The sequence below is a fragment of the Euphorbia lathyris genome, chromosome 1 (genome assembly GCF_963576675.1).
Source record: "Euphorbia lathyris chromosome 1, ddEupLath1.1, whole genome shotgun sequence".
Lineage (NCBI taxonomy): Eukaryota > Viridiplantae > Streptophyta > Magnoliopsida > Malpighiales > Euphorbiaceae > Euphorbia > Euphorbia lathyris.
Genome location: NC_088910.1, coordinates 8,290,903 through 8,310,278, shown reverse-complemented (window position 1 = coordinate 8,310,278; position 19,376 = coordinate 8,290,903). Strand labels below are relative to the sequence as shown.

Genomic DNA, 19,376 nt, shown 5'->3' with positions numbered 1-19,376 from the left:
CAATTATGATCAAATTTACCCTTATATTATCAAAAATTTAAAAATTTTGATTTGACTACTATGAATCGCCTTAAGTCGTTATTAAGAAAAAAAATCTTCATGCAATGGAGCCCCTCCGGACTTTGAGCTCTGGCTCCGCCACTGGCAGGCACCCCGAACATATAACTGAAATCGATATACCTAGTGAGGTAATGCCATGTGAAAACCTATTAAAATCTAGGGTACTCCAAAAGGTGGGGTAAATTTCACACATGGTATACAACTTTTGCTCTAAATCACACTTTGGTGTACAACCTTCAAAATGTCACACTAATATACACGAACTTAGGGGTGACCTCACACTGTGGTGTACAGCCGGTGAGAATGACCGGTCAACGCCAGTCAACCCGCCACGTCACCCAAATCCCACTAATTCGAATTAAAAAGGTGGGCCCCCTAGATGTGTAATGTCTAAAATACCCTCATTTGGTTTTCCCTCCTAATTAATCACATACCCCCTAGATATTCAATTCATTAACTTCCTCATATTTATACGTCATGTGAAAATTTTTATGTATTTTACAGCACTCGTGTTGGAAGTGACCACTCTTCACCTGCATGGTCCGATTCAATGGGTCCTTTCTATCCACCTTTGAAGCATATATTGGGAATGGGTATGTGATTAATTAGGAGGGAAAACCAAATGAGGGTATTTTAGACATTACACATCTAGGGGGCCCACCTTTTTAATTCGAATTAGTGGGATTTGGGTGACGTGGCGGGTTGACTGGCGTTGACCAGTCATTCTCACCGGCTGTACACCACAGTGTGAGGTCACCTCTAAGTTCGTGTATATTAGTGTGACATTTTGAAGGTTGTACACCAAAGTGTGATTTAGAGCAAAGGTTGTATACCATGTGTGAAATTTACCCCCAAAAGGTGCTGTGAATATAAGGTACAATACTCAATAATCTCTTTTTCAAATACTCTAAAACCTATTTCTCACTCAGTACTATCCTTCACTCACTTAAGCATTGGAGTGGAGTCAATGGTCTCCGACCCCTTCTCTGACTGCTTTTCTATCCTATTTCAGGTGATTAGTATGATTAAGAAGCCAAGTTTGGAAATCTAGACATCAACTAATGTTAAGCCTTTATTTATATCCTACGCTAAAAATAAAATAATCTTAATTAGCAATAGAGATATTTGTATACCATATTGCTTTTCAAAAATAATAAAATTTATGAATCTCCGATTTCTAATTATCTATAAATAGAGGTGACGATTTCGGGTTTCCTGTCAAAATCGTGTTATCTCATATATAAATTTCATATGGTTACATATTGATATGGTAATTAATGGATTATGGGCTTAGCGAACTCAAGTCCAGGCCCATTTGTTACTTAAACATTGGGCCAACCCATTGAAAGAGTTCTTTTCGGAAAACGAAAGTTGAAGGAAAGCTTCAGACTTCAAAGACACGCTTAACTCTGCTCATTGCAGAATTATAGGGTCTGAAACCTATAATACGTTGACACGTGTACAAATGCACAAACTCAAAAGTAAAAGATGATCTATAAATAGCACAGAGATGGAAACAATAGGTATGTGATCTAATACTATTTCATTTCTAATATATTGCTTTCAAGTTAGTATTCTCCTTAGAATACCTTCACTGACTTAAGCATCAGATAGGGTTCGTCGAACTCCGGCTCCTATCCGACAGTATTATGTGTTTTCAGGTCCCCTGAAGCCATCAAGCAAGACAGATTGGATATTCCGATATCACATATGATAAAATATTTAAAAGATGATTTTCATATCAATCGTATCATATCATTCGGATTACTCTATAAACCGTGTTTTCGTGTCGGAAATGGTGACCCTATCTATCTATTTATCTAGAAGCATAAGATTTTTATGATAAAGATTTAACAATATATTCCCTAGTGGATAAGGTGTTTCTAAATTTGAAGGTCAAAATAATACATATGAACACATAGAAGGAAACTATTTTTTAATCTTTTTCCTTTTCTTAGAAGGAATAATGAAAAGATTATCTTAATTTTAGCTATATGATATGATTTGTGGCTAATACTAAAGTTTATGTTAATTGAGATTCAAGAAAATGTTATATCATGCAACAGATTTCAACCATTAAAATATAAAATTTTGAATTAAAAAAAAAAGAATGAGGATAATTATTATATTAGGTCAACGTGGCATGATGTGATTTGCTTATTAGAAAAAAGCAAAAAGCATCCTGAGGCCCCTGATCTTTCATTGTTTGGTGCATTAAGCCCTCGATCTTTTATTTAGACACATTGAGCCCCTGATCTTTCACCATTTGGTGCATTAAGCCCTCGATCTTTCATTTAGACACATTAAACTCTTGATCTTTCATATATGGATGTATTAGATCCTTCCCTAAATCAATTAATATATAGGTTTATTAAGGGCATGTTTGGTGTGACAACAAATGATGTTCTAAAAATAACAAATTCTAAAATAAAAAATATATTATACAAATTAATAAAAATAATTTAAATAAAAAATAAAAAATTTATTGAACACAATAAAACCTTGTTTTTCGAAATTATGTTCTAAAAATAAAAACAATGTTAAAATTGAAGCGCATTTTGTGGAAATAAGAAGGGTAATTTTATCAATAACAAACAACTACAAACAACTGTTCATGAAAAGAGCTTTTCGTGAAAAGCTCCAAAATGTTGTAGTGTCCAGAGAAAATGTGAAACGATGTAGTGATATAAACATAACCAAACATGCCCTTAATAAACCTATATATTAATTGATTTACGGAAGGGCCTAATACACCCATATATGAAAGATCAAGGGCTCAATGTGTCTAAATGAAAGATCGAGGGCTTAATGCACCAAATGATGAAAGATCAAGGGCTTAATGTGTCTAAATAAAAGATCAAGGGTTTAATGTACCAAACAATGAAAGATTAAGGGCCTCAGGATGCTTTTTGCCTTAGAAAAATACATACAAAATGTGTATTATAAATTATAAAATATTAAATCTTTTATATTTATTTGAATATAATAAGTCTTGTTGAAATAATATCAATTATTTAATTTTAAATATAGGGATTGGAATTTGATTGTTTATTGAATGTTTATTTATAAAAATTAAAAGGTTGACCATTTAAATTTAATGAAATAGTTGGATCCAGGAAGATTTATGATTTTTAAATGAACAAGAGAGACTTTAGATTCATAAAATAATAAAATATAATAGGAAAGTAATAATGGAAGAAATCCAAAAAATTATGGAAGCCATGCTTCTAAGATGTCCTTATTTCTTTTAAAAAAAATGTCCTTATCTGATCCATTGGAAAAAAAGAAAAATCTTCATAAAGAAAAGAAACCCTAGGAGCCTGGTTATTCGGCGATGGAAGATAAATATGGACGGAGCGATTTTTCAGAGCCAAAACTGTAGTGAGTGGGGAGTTGTGATGCGTAATGAGGATGGTCATTTTCTGGCTGGGGTGAGCGAAGTAAAGATTGGGGTCTTAGAAGCAAGGATGGGTGAAGCTTATGCATTAGGGGAGACACTTTGGTGGGCACAAGATCAGGGCTGGAGAGGGTAACGTTTGAGACAGATGCATAAATTGTGGTCGATGGAGTTAACTTTACTCTTATAAATCTAAATTGTTTTGGTGATTTAATTGAGAGCTATAAGAATATTATGTCACGTCATTCGTATAAGGTGACTTTTGTTTCTAGGCTAGCGAATAGAGTGGGTCATTGTTAGTAGTTCGTCGTTTTATGTCTTACCAAATTGGCTTGAATCTGTAACCGATGATGATATTTATGCCTCTTTAATATTAGTATTCTTTGTTTTCAAAAAAAGAAAAGAAACTTTTTATTAATAAAGAATTGAATTAAAAAAAACAAAGAAGATAGTATATCATTGAAATCAGAGATGAGAGATTATGGTTCGAATTCATCCTCTTAAAAAATACAAAAATGAAAAAGAAACGTAAGAGACGAGAGTAGAAACAGAAGTAAACAAGAAGAGTTGGTACAATTGCTTATGTAAAAAACAATATAACTAACTAACAATGTAGGATAATTACGAATTGACTCATAAACTTTATATTTATTTAGTACTCTCCTAATTTGGATGCATACATCTAGAACACCGAGATTAGCAAGAAAGGACTTGAAAGTTGGTTGATGAAGAGGCTTTCTAAAGAAGTCTGGTAATTGACTCTTAGAAGGAACATGAAATAGCTTCACAACATCTTGTTGCAAGTTTTATCGTATGAAATAAAAATCTCAGTCCACATGCTTCCTTTTTTGAGTTGCAGTTGATTTACTATATCTAAGAACCATGTGGCTTGCAAGGAGGTCAAGTGCACACTTCCTCTAAATAACATAATAACATTTATGTTTTTAGCTACTTCAAAACCAAGTAAAAACTTTAACACTCCTAGATCTTTTATCTTGAATTTTACGCTTTGATAGAGGCACAACCGAGTCCTCGTGAGGAGGTACGTAGTTCCCCCTGAAATTAGCTATGGCAGATAAATGGTCCTCCGAAGATTAAAAACTTCCTATGATGAGCTGCCTGGAATATACTCCCAACACGATAAAATCTTCACATCCGTCGGGTAGAAACTGACATTCTATGTCCCCTGTGTTGTCAGCAAGAGGAATTTGTTACTCATTTATTCCTACAATGTCCAATAACTGCCCTTGTTTGGAATGCATCACAGCTAGCAGATTACAGGCCCCGAGGAAGATGCAATTTCGACCAATGGTGGTGTAAGCTGTTGAACTCTGTGTCGATCGAGGTGGCTGGATAGTGTGCCACAATATTATGGTATATCTAGTTCTGGCGGAATCCGTGAATATGGGAAAGGAAGACTATATCACCGGAGCTGATGGCGTCGCGAGTAGACCAATTTTTGCAAGCTTGGAGGAACGCTCAGCAAATGGAGAATCTGGAAAGGGAACGGGGGAGTACGGATGCTCCAGTCAGATGGATACCATCGGACAGAGGATTCAAAATCAATTTTCACGAGTCTTCAGTTCCCAGCAAAAACAGAATGGGTATAGGAGTGGTAATTCGAGACGACCAATGCTCGTTCATTGCAGCAAGATATGGATCGATTCAAGGCCCACTGTCACCAGCATTAGCATAAGCGATTTCATACCGAGAGGTGCTCAACTGGATAAAAGAGAGAGGAGACGAATACATTTGCATGGAGGGGGATGCTCAAGTGGTAATTAAGGCGTTGTGTCAGGAAGACGAGGAAGACCGCTCCAATTTGGGTTTGGTAATTGAAGATTACAGGTCTTTACAAGCCGTGATTCCTCATTGTTCATTCCGCTTTGCTAAATGGAACGCAAATAGGGTCGCGAATGGTTTAGCCAAATTCGGATTGTTAAATTCATCTATTGTCACAACGGATATCATCCCTCCGTCTATTGTAAACCTTATGGCTATTGATTTATATTGATATATGAAAGACATTTTTTCATTAAAAAAAAAGATCTTTTATTTTGAATTTAATATAAAAAACATTCACTTGTCATTGAAAAGAATCGCATCATCAACATATACAACTAATGCTATAAAACTTTGCTTGTCTTTTTTTTAAAAAACAAGGAAGTATCAGCTTAGATTGCATAGAGTTTAAACTGAGAAGTGCTTCTATTAATTTGAAGTTCAACTTGCGACTAGCTTGCTTAAGTCCATAAAAAGTTTTTTTTTTCTACATAGGTATTTTTATGTGGAAATAATTAATTGATAACTCGTGAAAAAATCCTTGGTCGGAGCACTTCCCCGTGAGGCGCCACTGGGATCGGACGAGAATACTCCAATACCAAAGTCGGTAATATTTCTGAGAATAAACTAGCATAAAACTAGGGAATCAGTAAATGTACCTTTGATCACAGGAAGCTTAGGGTATTTATATAGGTTTTTGTAACCTTCAACATTAATGGAGAAGCAGGTGAAGAGTCATGTTTAATAAATGACTTCTTGATGGTTATTAACCGTTGTGTAACGGTTCTCATAATTACAGATGTTAGTGTCGTTTTGTCCTTTTGACATCTTTGTATCTGCCCTGGAGATTCGTCGGCGGATCCTTATCCATAAGAGTATGGATGGCGGATCCTTCATCCTTTGTCTAATTATGCTTTTTCCTCATGTATGATATTTGGATGTTATGGAGATGTAGATGAACAGTCATGCCGTTACTCATCTTTAATTACTATCAATTCTCTATTAATCCCAGCATTCATCCTTGAATGCCTCAGAGTTGGGGTATTCGAACAGTCAAGTCTTTATTCCCCTTAATGGCTATTAATTGTCATTTAATTGTATTTATTCCCATTCATGGATAGTTATAAAGGTGCATTTTAGTATTCTTAGAACCATTGAGGTGTGTGTACGCTCTCTTTGAGAATAACAGCGGGTCTCTATTACTCGCTCTCATCGGACGTATCTTGTTGTGGCGTGTCTCGTCATGGTTCACATGATGTGGCATAATGCTAGAGACTCCTTCCTTTTTCTTCATTATTGTATATTCACCACTGCATTAATCCTGCATTAATTATCATTAATTCCACATTAATCATGCATAAAACTCTCTTTTAGAAGGAATAATGCTTTGCCATTATTTCTATTAATTTTCTCTTATTCCTTACTCTAGAATAATTTGGATTGTTATCATTAATTAATTGGATTTAAAGAAAGAAAAGGGTAAAAAAACAAATCCTAAATTAAAATATATTAAGTCAAAATGTCAAAATATCGCTATATGTTAATGAGATAACGGATATACCAAGTCTCTATCTAAATTGAGTGAAATTTTACCAATTGAGATAGGTCAATGGCAAAATGTGATCAAATAATATGTCAGGAGCCAAATGATAAAATTTTGAATAAATCGGTGGCTAAATAGTGGTTTAAGCCTATTTGGAAGATTTTTTTGTAACTATATTAATAACACTGGAAATGTTTTAAATCATTTTTTTTATGATTAACTTATATGTAGTAAATTTAGTTATTGATATTTTGGTAGATTGTTTACTATAGTAGATAATTGATGTTTGGAAAGTCTATGTGATATTTATATAACCTGCAAATAACTTTAAACCACTCTACTCAAACTTCCGATTAGATAGAGGTAAAATAATCTTGTTTTCAAACGCTAAAACTAAAACTTTAGGGATAAAGTACAAATTTAGATCTATAGTTATTGGGGAACAAATTTAGCACTTATGTACAAAATATTGCAATTTTAAACTTAATATAATTTCAAGCGTAATAGATGAAAAATTATTATTTTTTCATGTGTAATTTGATGTTATGGTCACACTTAAACTTATAACGTTCTCACCACCTACTAAAATTTAAAACTGCACATCTCCTGTTAATGAAAAAACTTATTTTTTTATCAGTTAGACTTGAAATTGCACCAACTCGCAAATATAAGATTACATTATTTTCTACTTGAAAGTTAAATTTGTTCTCTCTCAATAACCACATGGTTAAATTTGCACCTTATCCTAAAATTTTAACATATCATACATTAGTATGATTCTAATCGAGCCGAGCCGAACATTGGCCTATTCATGCTCGGCTTGATAGAAGATGGATGAACACGAGCTCAATATCCTGTTCAAACTGGGTTCATTAAGAATATTATTTGATTATTTGATTATGAGCTACTTGCAAACAGACTGATTATTTGTTCCCGAATTGCTCACAAATAGCTCGATAATTCTGTTCAGAATTTTGCTCGCAGATAACTCATTAATTATGTTTATAAGCTATATTGTTTTGAAATATACAAAACTAAAGCTACATAATTTCATATTTTCCTATTTATAAAATATTATCATTAAAAAAACCGAACGGAGCTTATTCAGTAACATATTCATAACTATTATAATCGAGCTTCTTAACGAGCTTATTCATGAACCTATAACTGAGTAGCATATTCATAACTATTATAATCGAGCTTCTAAATGAGCTTGTTCACGAATCTATAACCGAACTTACTCACAAGTTTTTGAATCGAGTTTCGCCGTGCTTAAATCCGACTCGTTTATGAACTGATCTTCAAAATCATACTGAAACTTGATTCTTTTATAAATCGAATCGAACACAATTAATTCTTTATTAAATCGAATGTCGAGTCGTTCATGAACGACTTAGTTCATTAGCGTTATATGTTTGAAATAAATTTACACTATTTTTAAAAAAAATGTTACCAACTACTAACGTCGGTTACTTTGTTGGGCTCCAAAGTTTTTGGCCCGATCATCTTTACAACACCGAACAATAACACCCGTTGGATTTAATATAACGGTACACATCGCGACAGAATATACGGATCCATCTTCCACGAGAAACACCAGATCCCGCCTATTTTTCAGAAGAAAATACAAGTAGTTAGTCAAACCGAAGCCATTGTGGCATTCTAAGTAAATAAGGAATTAGCTGAAGGATAATATCGTCATTTCAGAACATATCGTCGCCCCCGCTTGACTATTACCAGAATTTATTGGCAGATGGTGTGAGAAAAGAGCATAGAGAGATAGAGAAAGAGGGAAAAATTGGGAAATCTATTTCTTAGTACAAGAAGCTTTGAAGCTCATATCAGAGAAAGTGAGATTAGAGAAAGAGAAAATCAATACTGAAAGAGGGAGGCAGAGAGGGAAAGTGGAGTAGGTAGATTTGATGTTGTTGTGATTTGAGTTTACACAGTGATTTGAGTTCACACAGTGATTCCTGCGGTGGTTCAAGCAATCTTCCTTACTATAGCTTGTTTATTGTTTCAGGTATATATTGTTTCTTTGCATTTTTGTTTTTAATTTGTTTTCCATGTTCGTATTGTGGATGTTTTTGTTGATTTGCTGCAATTGATCTGTGCGAAACATGTATTTTACTTGATTAACAGGTTTAATTGATTAGGATTTTGTGTAGTTCTAGCAAGTCAAACATAGGATGCATATGCGTGTATTTTACTCTCTTGCTTACAATTTTGATTGAATTGTTTCGCCAGAATAGAATAGCGGTAGTAGTTGATTTAGATTATCCCTGGGTTAGGTGTAGGAGTCCGAGCTTTTGCTATTTGAATTAACATCAGTTGTCAGTATATGCGGTTCCGTGGTTTTTTAGGTTGTGGCCGCACTTTGAGTGCCGCACCTGTTCTTTTGTGTAAATTACTTATTATGGTAAAATGGCATGTGCACGAAAAATTGTGAGCCGTAAGATCTATTAGTGTATGATAAACCGTGCTGCTTGGCTCAACTGCAGAAGATAAGTTCTTATGAAGCTTCATTTTGTTGCTTTTGTAAGCTCTGCCTGTATTTGTTTTCCCTAGTCATCAAATAGGTCGGTCCATACTCTATTTTATTCTGCTTAGATTCAGTTTATATACCTGTAATTTTGTCAGTGTTAGCAGTTAGCTTCTTTGACTGCTGCACCTGTTCTTTTGTGTAAATTACTTATTACGGTAAAATGGCATGTGCACGAAAAATTGTGAGCCATAGGATCTATTAGTGTATGATAAACCGTGCTGCTTGGCTCAACTGCAGAGGATAAGTTCTTATAAAGCTTCATTTTGTTGCTTTTGTAAGCTCTGCCTGTATTTGTTTTCCCTAGTCATCAAATGGGCGGTCCATACTCTATTTTATTCTGCTTAGATTCAGTTTATATACCTGTAATCTTGTCAGTGTTAGCAGTTAGCTTCTTTGTTGGTAATTAGTGAAAATGAAGCGAATTTTCTAGATCTTTCATGATATGATTCTGTATCCCTTTAGAGTTAAGGTGCTCAGGGGCCTGAATTTGTATAGTATCGAAGAAGGATTCTAACCATACTTTTTTTAATATCTTTTTATTTGTTTATTTATATATATTTGTAAATTTTAGAACATGTTTTGAGTATTTAATCATGCTTCTACCATCAAGACATTTGATAAAAGTAGATGACAATTTGTGACATCATTAGGCAGTAGTTGTCATGGGAAGTGAGAACTCTTTGATTCTTGGATCTCTAACAGCTTGTTAACAACGACTTTATTAGTTCTCAATTTTTTAAATCTCATATTTTGGTATATTTTGTATGACGTCTGTGATTGAGCTAAATTGTCGGATTTTTTAAATGATTCACTTGTTCATTGCATACTCCTATGAAAAATGCTTCCCGAATAATATCATATGTGCAGCATTTTATGCTTCAAATGTTATTGACTTCTTTGGATTTTGATTGCAGTCACATCTTACCATATTGAGCATTGCTGATGAAGCTATTGAAGAACTGGTAAAGGGTAACTGGAAAGTGATACGATCTGTTTCCTGTTTCAGTGTTTTAGGGGAATTAATCTTTGATGCTTTCATCGTGTACTTTGACTTTGCCTGCTTGAAATTTGATTAACTAGTATGTATCATATGAGTTCTTCATATGCATGTTTCATTTAATATTCAAGCGATTGGGGGTTAATCCCAATCAAGCTGCTTTAAATGGAGAGGAGCCAAAATGCTTTTGCAATGGAGCAAGCAGACCTGCATCAACAATATCAGTATAGTTCTAGGGAACCTGGACATGAGGGATTCCTGCCAGTAGCTCAAGCATTTATACTAGATCCTGCAAGCAGCAGAAATGCAAATATGAGACTTCCTAACCTAAATGTATCAGAGGTTAAACCTGTACGTAATTATTCCATACAGACAGGTGAGGAATTTGCTTTTGAATTTATGCGAGATCGAGTTAATCATAAGAACCCTCTAGTCGCAAATACTTCTGGCGATCCTAATTATGCCCCTGGTTACATGGAATTAAAAGGAATTTTGGGCATTAGTCATACAGGGTCCGAAAGTGGGTCAGATATATCAATGCTCACCATAGTAGAGAAAGGTCCAAAAGAATTTGAAAGAACAAACTTGAGTTTGCATGAGGAGAGGAGCAATTATAGGTCAGTTCAGTCTGTTCCTCGAGCTTCATCAAGTTATGGAAGTCGAGGGCCTATACTTGGTTATAATTCTTCGGGAACCTCTGGTAGCTTGTCTCCAAAGATAAAAGTTCTTTGTAGCTTTGGTGGTAAAATTTTACCCCGTCCTAGTGATGGGAAGCTCCGGTACGTTGGAGGTGAAACACACATTATACGTGTTAAAAGGGACATCTCATGGAGGGAGCTTAAACAGAAAATTTTAGCAATTTATGACCAAACTCATGTGATAAAGTATCAGCTTCCTGGAGAGGATCTTGACGCACTGGTTTCTGTTTCCTGTGATGAGGATTTTTTGAATATGATGGAGGAATGGAATGAAGTTGAAGATAGAGAAGGATCACAAAAACTTAGAATGTTTTTGTTCTCTATGAGTGATTTATATGATGCTAATTTCAGCCTGGGCAGTATGGAGGGTGATTCTGAGGTTCAATATGTTGTTGCTGTTAATGGCATGGACTTGGGATCCAGAAGAAACTCGATCATGCATGGCTTAGCTAGCTCTTCAGGAAATAATTTAGATGAGTTAGATAGACTGGGTATTGACAGGGAGACAAGCAGGATTGCAACTGTCTCTGTTGGAGTTAGTACTTCAGTGTCGGCTGCTCAACCATCTCTTCAAAGCTCTTCCAATGTGAATGAAACCTATCCACAATTTTACCATGGCCAGTTGATGGATCACAGAGAAACTCAGCAGTTTCTGCCTCACAACCTCTCCAATTCATCTAATTACTCTCCTCTTGACGAAACTGTCCACTCAATGCCTGTCCACTCAATGCCTCTCCAGGGGATTATGAATCAACAGCAAGGTCTGAATGAAGGGCAGCCAGGTGCTAGCTATGAGGTGCATAATTCACAGGAGAAGCTGAAACCTGAACCTTCACTTCAACAAGAGACTGATCCTGAAAAGACTCACCCTTTGGAAAAAGCTCACCCTGTTCCATTAGATGAAGCACCAACTGCAGCTGCAGTGCGAAGAGATCTTCATTCTTTGCCCTCAAAAAAGGAGGGAATGTGTCAAGAACCAGAGATGGTCTCTTCCTCTGTTGATGCTGCAGGTCTGCCCCCAGTTTCTAAATCTTTTCAAGATGATCAATGTTCTACATCTTACAGAGCATTTGCTCCAAGTGATACTGATTCTGTTTCCAATCTGATTGATTTGAGCTACCTTGAACCATCAGTGCCTCCTCAGAGAGTTTATTATTCGGAAAGAATACCACGGGAGCAGGCGGAGTTGCTGAATCGACTAACAAAATCAGATGACTCACTTGGTTCTCAGTTGCTTAATTCAATTGCAGAATCTGTTGAAAAGTACCAAAGTAATCTGGCTCCTTCTACAGAAAACTCCATATCATCTTCCAGACCACCGTATACAGACACTCAGACTATCAATGATGGACTTGTGCAACTTCAAAAGTACAAGGAGTTTGCTGATTCGGTTTCTCAGATGAATAATCAGCCTTCTGACACTCAAGATGTGTTGGATGATTCTGTTAGCAGGGATAGTGCTCTCAAGGCTGACTTCCTTATGGAGCACTCTAGTAATTATGAGAAACTCCCGGCTCAAGAAATGAGAGAATCTGGATTTACAGAGCCTGTTGTGGATCCTAAAGGTGTTGACATAATGGGCAAGGATTTTTCTCATCCAGTTTCTGGGACAGAGAACTCATCTAAAGATGTTTCTCAAGGAGCAAAAGTTGCTGGTATTCCTAGAACAAAGCAATCAGATATCAGTATAGATATTAATGATAGATTCCCCCGAGATTTCCTTTCTGAAATATTCACCAAAGGGATCTCTCAAGATGATATATCTGCTGTTCGCCCAATACATAATGATGGAGCTGGTGTGAGTGTCAATATGGAAAATCATGAGCCCAAGCACTGGTCATACTTCCAGAAGTTAGCACATGAAGGTTATGTTCAGGAAGATGTTTCTCTTACTGACCAGGATCGTCTGAGTACTCCTGCACTTGCAAAAATTGAAGAAGGAGATCAGATGACTTATTATGTTGCAACGGATGGAATCTCAATGAACCCTGAGTACTCTCAACTCAATTTCAGAGAAGACAATGACAAAAATCCTCCAGGAGTGGTTGGAGCTGAGTCTACAGAGATTTCAGATTTTGGCCTTTCTCAGGTGAAGGACAGCGAAAGTATAAAATTTGATGAGAACTTAAAATCACCAGAGTCAGGTTATAAGGTACTTTCATTCAATGTTTGTTTCATTTGAAACCTCTTTTGTATCTTGGTAATTTGTGTTCACTTTATGCTGATGCTTGTAGGTTGTGAAGTCAGAAAGTAGGAATGCTGGCCTACCTCCTCTTGATCCATCTCTGGTAGATATTGACATCAATACTTTGCAGGTAGAGTTCCTGTTTATGTTAAGATGCATATTTTTGTGCTGTTTCCCACCACTATAGATGCATTCCATATATCACTTCCATAGAAGTTTCAACTTTTATAGCTGTTAAAGGAAATGGCAATCTCTCCCTTTATGGGAGATCTAGGGTTCTAGTCTCCATAGGAGCAGATACTTAACTCTTGTAAAATATAAGAATTGTCAAAATCGAAAAGAAAAAAGGAATTTGCACTTGATTCTATTCAGAAAGCAAATGGCACTTTCTGAAGCTTGAGATTTTTTTTCCTTGTCAATATTTGAAGACTGCATTTATGGAATATTATACCTCAACTACTGATAGGATGAAACTGGAATTTATAGCAGCAATACTATTCAAATGGATATTTTAGCAAGCTTCCCTTGTTCCTTACTTGCACTTTGGCGCCAAATTAGCTGTTTTAGCTTCTTGTTTCATAAAGAAGTTCTGAGACCAAGAGTAAATTGAGCTGTGGGCCTTCATTTTGTTTCATATTATATATATATATATATGTGTGTGTGTGTGTGTGTGTGACAGTTTACAGTGAACAATTGAGTACACAACTATGAAAAAGAAAACAAACAAGGGTTTGTAATAGTTTTTCATGTTTTGTTAATTAACTGCTTGACGCAGTTAATAAAATTGATTCGCTAAACTGCTCATTTTTGTATAATGAGTATTTAGTCTCGTATTACTTGTCTGTATCTGCTGTTACAAGGGCTCTAACAGGCTCTTCTGTTGCATTCATGTCTGAGAGTTTATTTTTAAGCATGATGATTGTTAATATGCTTTGGGCTTGTTAAACATCTGGACACAAATATAGCTTATTAGATGTTGATTAAAATTTTGAGCAGTATTGGGTCAGTTAAGTTCATTTTCCAGTGCAGGATAACCCTTGGTTTTTTATGTAAATATTACAAAAAGAAGTAAACCTAGTTTTCTCACCAGTTATTTACAGCTCAATTCTTTTACTTGGATGTCCATATCAGGTGATAAGAAATGGAGATCTGGAAGAACTGAGAGAACTCGGGTCTGGTACTTTTGGTACTGTGTATCATGGAAAATGGAGGGGATCGGATGTTGCCATTAAGAGGCTAAAGAAGATCTGTTTCACTGGTCGCTCATCAGAAGAAGAGAGATTGGTAATTTCTCCTCAACTCTTGAGATACTTATACTTTTAACATTTTTTCCATCAATAAAAGTTGTGTTCTACTTCTGCTAAATATGACAATTTTATTGTATCATCAACTAAAAGCCAACTGAAGATATAACTTCATTACTCTTATTTGGCTTTAGTTGAAGCATATTGGTTAACATCAACTCCCGTTTTCTCTTCCCGTAGTTTTTATTGTCTTAATGTAATCTAAATTCATTTTCAATCCTCAGACATTAGAGTTTTGGCGTGAAGCTGAAATACTTTCTAAGCTTCACCATCCAAACGTGGTAGCATTTTATGGTGTGGTGCAAGATGGACCTGGTGGGACATTAGCTACTGTGACAGAGTACATGGTTGATGGTTCTCTGAGGCATGTTTTACTTAAGAAGGACAGGTACAATCAAGCATTTATTTATTCTGGATTTCAGTTTGCATCTGCTGATTAATTAATGAATTCTGTAATATAAAATGTTGGGATAAGGATCAAATTTGACCCTAACGTTTTTGAAGAAGTGCAAATTTCACCCTAAGGTTTCCAACCAAGATCAAATTTAGCTATACAGTACCAAAAATTTGAAAAAGCCGGTTTGATTGTTATTTAACTGTACATCAGACCTTCCAAACAATTTTTTCGATAAACTAAAGCAATTTCCTACATTTTTTGTTGGCTATTTGTAACTACATTAGTAATGCAGTAACAGTTTAGACATTTTGACAAAAAAAAAAATTGTGATTAACTTATATGTGGTAGACTTAATTGTTAGCATTTTAACGGTTTTTTTTGCAACTATGATAGTAGCCCATTAAATATCTTAAACATAATTGATGTTTGGAATGTTCGATGTGACAAGTTAAATAACAGTCAAACCAACATTTTCAAATTTTCGGTAACCTATTGCTAAAATTGATCTTGTTTGGAAACGTTAGTGTTAAATTTTAACCAATTTGTACGTTAGGTCTAAATGTGCACTTCACTGAAAACCTTAGGGTCAAATTTGACCCTTATCCTAAAGTGTTTGAATCATATGGCTGACATTTTTTCAGAGAAAAATACATATTCCTCTGCATTCACTTTGAAGTTCCAACCTTGAATTGCAGGTATCTAGATCGTCGCAAGCGGCTTCTAATAGCTATGGATGCTGCATTCGGAATGGAGTATTTGCACTCAAAAAATATTGTGCATTTTGATTTGAAATGTGACAACCTTCTTGTTAATTTGAAAGATCCCCAACGACCTATCTGCAAGGTGATGATTTTGAATAGGAAGTAGAAATCCAATCCTCATAATTCTTTTGTAGTTTTTATAAACCTTCTGAATTCAATGTGCTCCAGGTTGGTGATTTTGGCTTGTCAAAAATTAAAAGAAACACCTTAGTTTCTGGGGGAGTGCGGGGAACTTTACCGTGGATGGCACCAGAACTGCTAAATGGTAGCAGCAATAAAGTCTCAGAAAAGGTATATTGTCTCCTTTTTCATTTCGGAATTTTTTTACAAAATCAGTTGTACCATATATTCAATGGGAAGTTAGCAACTGCAATGATGGGAGTGTAATATATTGTCTCTTACGAGGTTTTATCTCACCGTCTATTCTTTTCTTGTCCGTACTAATTTATCAAGTGAATGAAAGTTACAAGTTTGTCTGTAACGCGATTGATATATATAAAACAATTAGTATACTCTTATGCACAAGTTGATCATCTGAATGTAACCTCAGCCTTTAACACTATAGGACATTTCTCTTATTTTACATAACTTCTAGCCTATGCTGCACGAAGACTTTGATTTTAAAGTTCGCTTCACGTTCCCGAAACCGAAACTCGAAACTCATTTCCTAGGATGTAGTGTGTTGTTAGAGGTAGATCAATGCTAAATGCTCAGTAAATCCCTAATATCTTCTAAATTGTCTTATACAAGTTTTGAAAATGAAAGAATTTTTCCCCCTCTATTATATGACCTGTATGTAATTTTTTTTTAATGTAGATATTAAAAAAAATTGAACATACATCCTTTTAATTTTAAAAATCTATAGATATACTTTAGGGTGCCTTCTATGGTTACTTTGTTTTTGACCAAGTACCATTACTTGTGTGTTTTCACCATTGGATGATGTAGTATAAAATTAATCCAATGGTGAAAACACACAAAGTAAGGCTTACTTTGTTAAAAACAAAGTAAGCATAGCCTTTACCTATACTTTAGTATTTTTATTACTTACACATTTCTCTCACGTTACTGTTTTCTATATTTTTTACAAATATCATTTCTCGTTTTCCGTTTCCATGTTACATAACTTATATTTCTATTTTTGCTTTCACAGGTTGACGTTTTCTGTTATTGCTTTCACAGGTTGACGTTTTCTATTTTTGCTTCCACAGGTTGACGTTTTCTCATTCGGAATCGTATTGTGGGAGATCCTCACAGGAGATGAGCCATATGCCAACATGCACTATGGTGCCATCATAGGTATGATAGGAATACTCTTCTTTTGATACTTTTTCTGGATTTCTGCCCGTATTTCAAGGGGTAAATTACATCCATGGCCCTAAATTATAGCGCTATTAATAATACAGCCCTTAAATTTACATTCTGTAACATGAAATCCAAATCAACAAAAGCCCATTAAAAAATTAACGGAATGACGAGGGTAAAATAGGCATTTGACCATAATTTTTGGTGATACGGATAAAAAGGAGTTGATGATGTAGTTAAACCTGTCCTAGTCATCATTTCGTTAATTTTAGGGGTTTTTGCTGATTTGGACTTTAATGCTACACAATGTAAAGTTCAAAGATTTTTATCTCACCGGATGAAGTTTAAAGGCTATACTAATGGGTAAAATTACACCCATGGCCACTGAACTTAACTCATTTTCGCTGAATGGCCACTAAACTTTCAAAATGTAACATAACAATCACTCAACTTTACACTTATGGCCACTAAACTTCAATTAACGCATCAGAATGACCGTTGATGACCTCAAAATAAAATTTCCAAAAATTGATGATATTATAAGAAACTTTAATTCTTCAACTTTTTCGTTTTGAGGTCACTTATGTATTGTTTGGTTAGGAAAGCGATAGTGAATGTTTAAAAAGAGAAAGCTCCATAAATGGTAATTTTGTAAAATATAAAATGCGATTTCATAGTAAATATAGTTCTAAACAATTTTAATTCTTTAACATTTCCATTTTGAGGTCGTCATGAGGCATTAATTGAAGTTTGGTGGTGGTCATAATGTTATAAAGGGTAAAGTGTAAAGTTGAATGACTTTTTGTTACATTTTGAAGTTTAGTGGCATACTGTAAAAATGAGTAAATTTCAGTGTCCATGAGTGTAATTTACCCCTATAACATTAGTAGCACTATAGTTTAAGAGCCATAAATGTTTTTTACCTTAAAAGCCATAAATGTTTTTTACCCGTATTTCAAGCATGATTTTGAAACCTCTAAAACAAATGAAAACACATCTTTCCAAAGTCGGTCTCAATAATACTATGGTTTGTTCACGAGCGTATTTATGAACACTAGAATCATGCTTGTCCATACTTATAACTGAGCCTGCTTTCGAGCTGAGTTTCGCCTTGCTCGTTTATAAATCAAGATCGAGCCGAATACAAGCCGAACTCCGAGCCGATCATGACGGCTCATTTGCAGCCCTCGTCTCAATCCCGTGGTTCGGCTTGTATTTCTTGAAACTGCATACTTAAGTTCAAAACTGTTTCTGTTTGTGTAGGAGGAATTGTAAATAACACATTGAGACCAACAATTCCGAGCTACTGCGACGCGGAATGGAAAAAGCTGATGGAGCAGTGCTGGGCTCCTAATCCCGCGGTCAGGCCATCCTTCACCGAAATCGCTGGGCGATTGCGGGTGATGTCTACGGCTGCTGGCCAAACCAAAGGACAGAACAAAACACCCAAGTAATGTGATGATGGCTAGTGAGATGATAATTATATTATAGGACACTATAACTTGGGATAAAAGAAATTGAAAAAAACTTAAATTGGTTCTTGTTTCCCCCTTTGTATTTAGGGGTTTATGGTTTTTAAAATGGGAATTGTAAGAATATAATTAATTATTTGGGTGTCTTTTATACCAATTATACTACTAGGTTTCAAGATTTTTTTTTTAATTTCATATTTTTGTAATGGGTTATTTTTATATGCCTCTATGAAGAATCCTAATGGGTTCTTGTTGCTAGATTGTCATTGTTGATTGTGAAATAATAATAGAAAAGGTGATTTTTACATCTATTTGCTCAACTAAAAATGCATCCATGGTTAGGTCTCTAATTGAAGGGAAAATTACACAGAAATTCATCTTTTAGAAACTATTTACAACTATATGTCAAGTCATAATTTTGGATTATGTCAAACTAGTAAAATCAGTACTTTTAATATATTTTAAAGATTAGAATTTATAAATTTGAAGTTTAGAATTTATAATTTATGAATTGGAGTCTAGAATTTTTAAATTGTGGTGTAAAATCATAATATATAGAGAATAATGACATATTAATAATTAAGTTTGGTGATATAATTTAATTGTAATTTTGTAGTTAATTATGATATTCATGTAATTGACCCCTAATTGAACTAGACCCGTCGATGGGTTTAGGTACCCGTTTAGGCTCGTATTCTTTGGGCCAAGGTTGGACAATGAAAATTGATCATTGGTCCAGCTCGGTTTAGCTCGTTAAAGCCTGCCTTTGGCATTGATAAAACTAGCACGGCCGGACTAAATTAATTAATAAATCTATATATTTATAATTAAATATTTATTTCTAAGTATAAATTTTATCTTTTATAATTAAAAATTATATATATTTTGCCCCCCTCCTTTCCTGCCTTCTCCTTTCTTCTTTTTTTCCTT

The 19,376-nt window shown here is 34.8% G+C and overlaps 1 protein-coding gene across 1 annotated transcript; it reads left to right on the top strand.

Annotated features, from left to right (window-relative positions):
- Nucleotides 1-8,540: 8,540 nt before the first annotated feature.
- LOC136221092 (uncharacterized) lies at nucleotides 8,541-18,753 on the top strand. The gene is made up of 9 exons (XM_066008870.1): nucleotides 8,541-8,805; nucleotides 10,242-13,174; nucleotides 13,257-13,337; nucleotides 14,339-14,491; nucleotides 14,736-14,899; nucleotides 15,604-15,751; nucleotides 15,838-15,960; nucleotides 16,881-16,968; nucleotides 18,238-18,753. The coding sequence occupies exons 2-9, from the start codon at nucleotides 10,490-10,492 to the stop codon at nucleotides 18,426-18,428; spliced, it is 3,633 nt and encodes a 1,210-aa protein (XP_065864942.1). The 5' UTR covers nucleotides 8,541-8,805; nucleotides 10,242-10,489; the 3' UTR covers nucleotides 18,429-18,753.
- The last annotated feature ends 623 nt before the right edge of the window (nucleotides 18,754-19,376 follow it).

Bases quoted from the DNA above. Each gene is read 5' to 3' on its own strand.
- LOC136221092 (XM_066008870.1), top strand. From the start codon at position 10,490: ATGGAGAGGAGCCAAAATGCTTTTGCAATGGAGCAAGCAGACCTGCAT. The intron at 13,175-13,256 runs GTACTTTCATTC...TGATGCTTGTAG, and splicing joins CACCAGAGTCAGGTTATAAG to GTTGTGAAGTCAGAAAGTAG. The intron at 14,900-15,603 runs GTACAATCAAGC...CTTGAATTGCAG, and splicing joins GTTTTACTTAAGAAGGACAG to GTATCTAGATCGTCGCAAGC.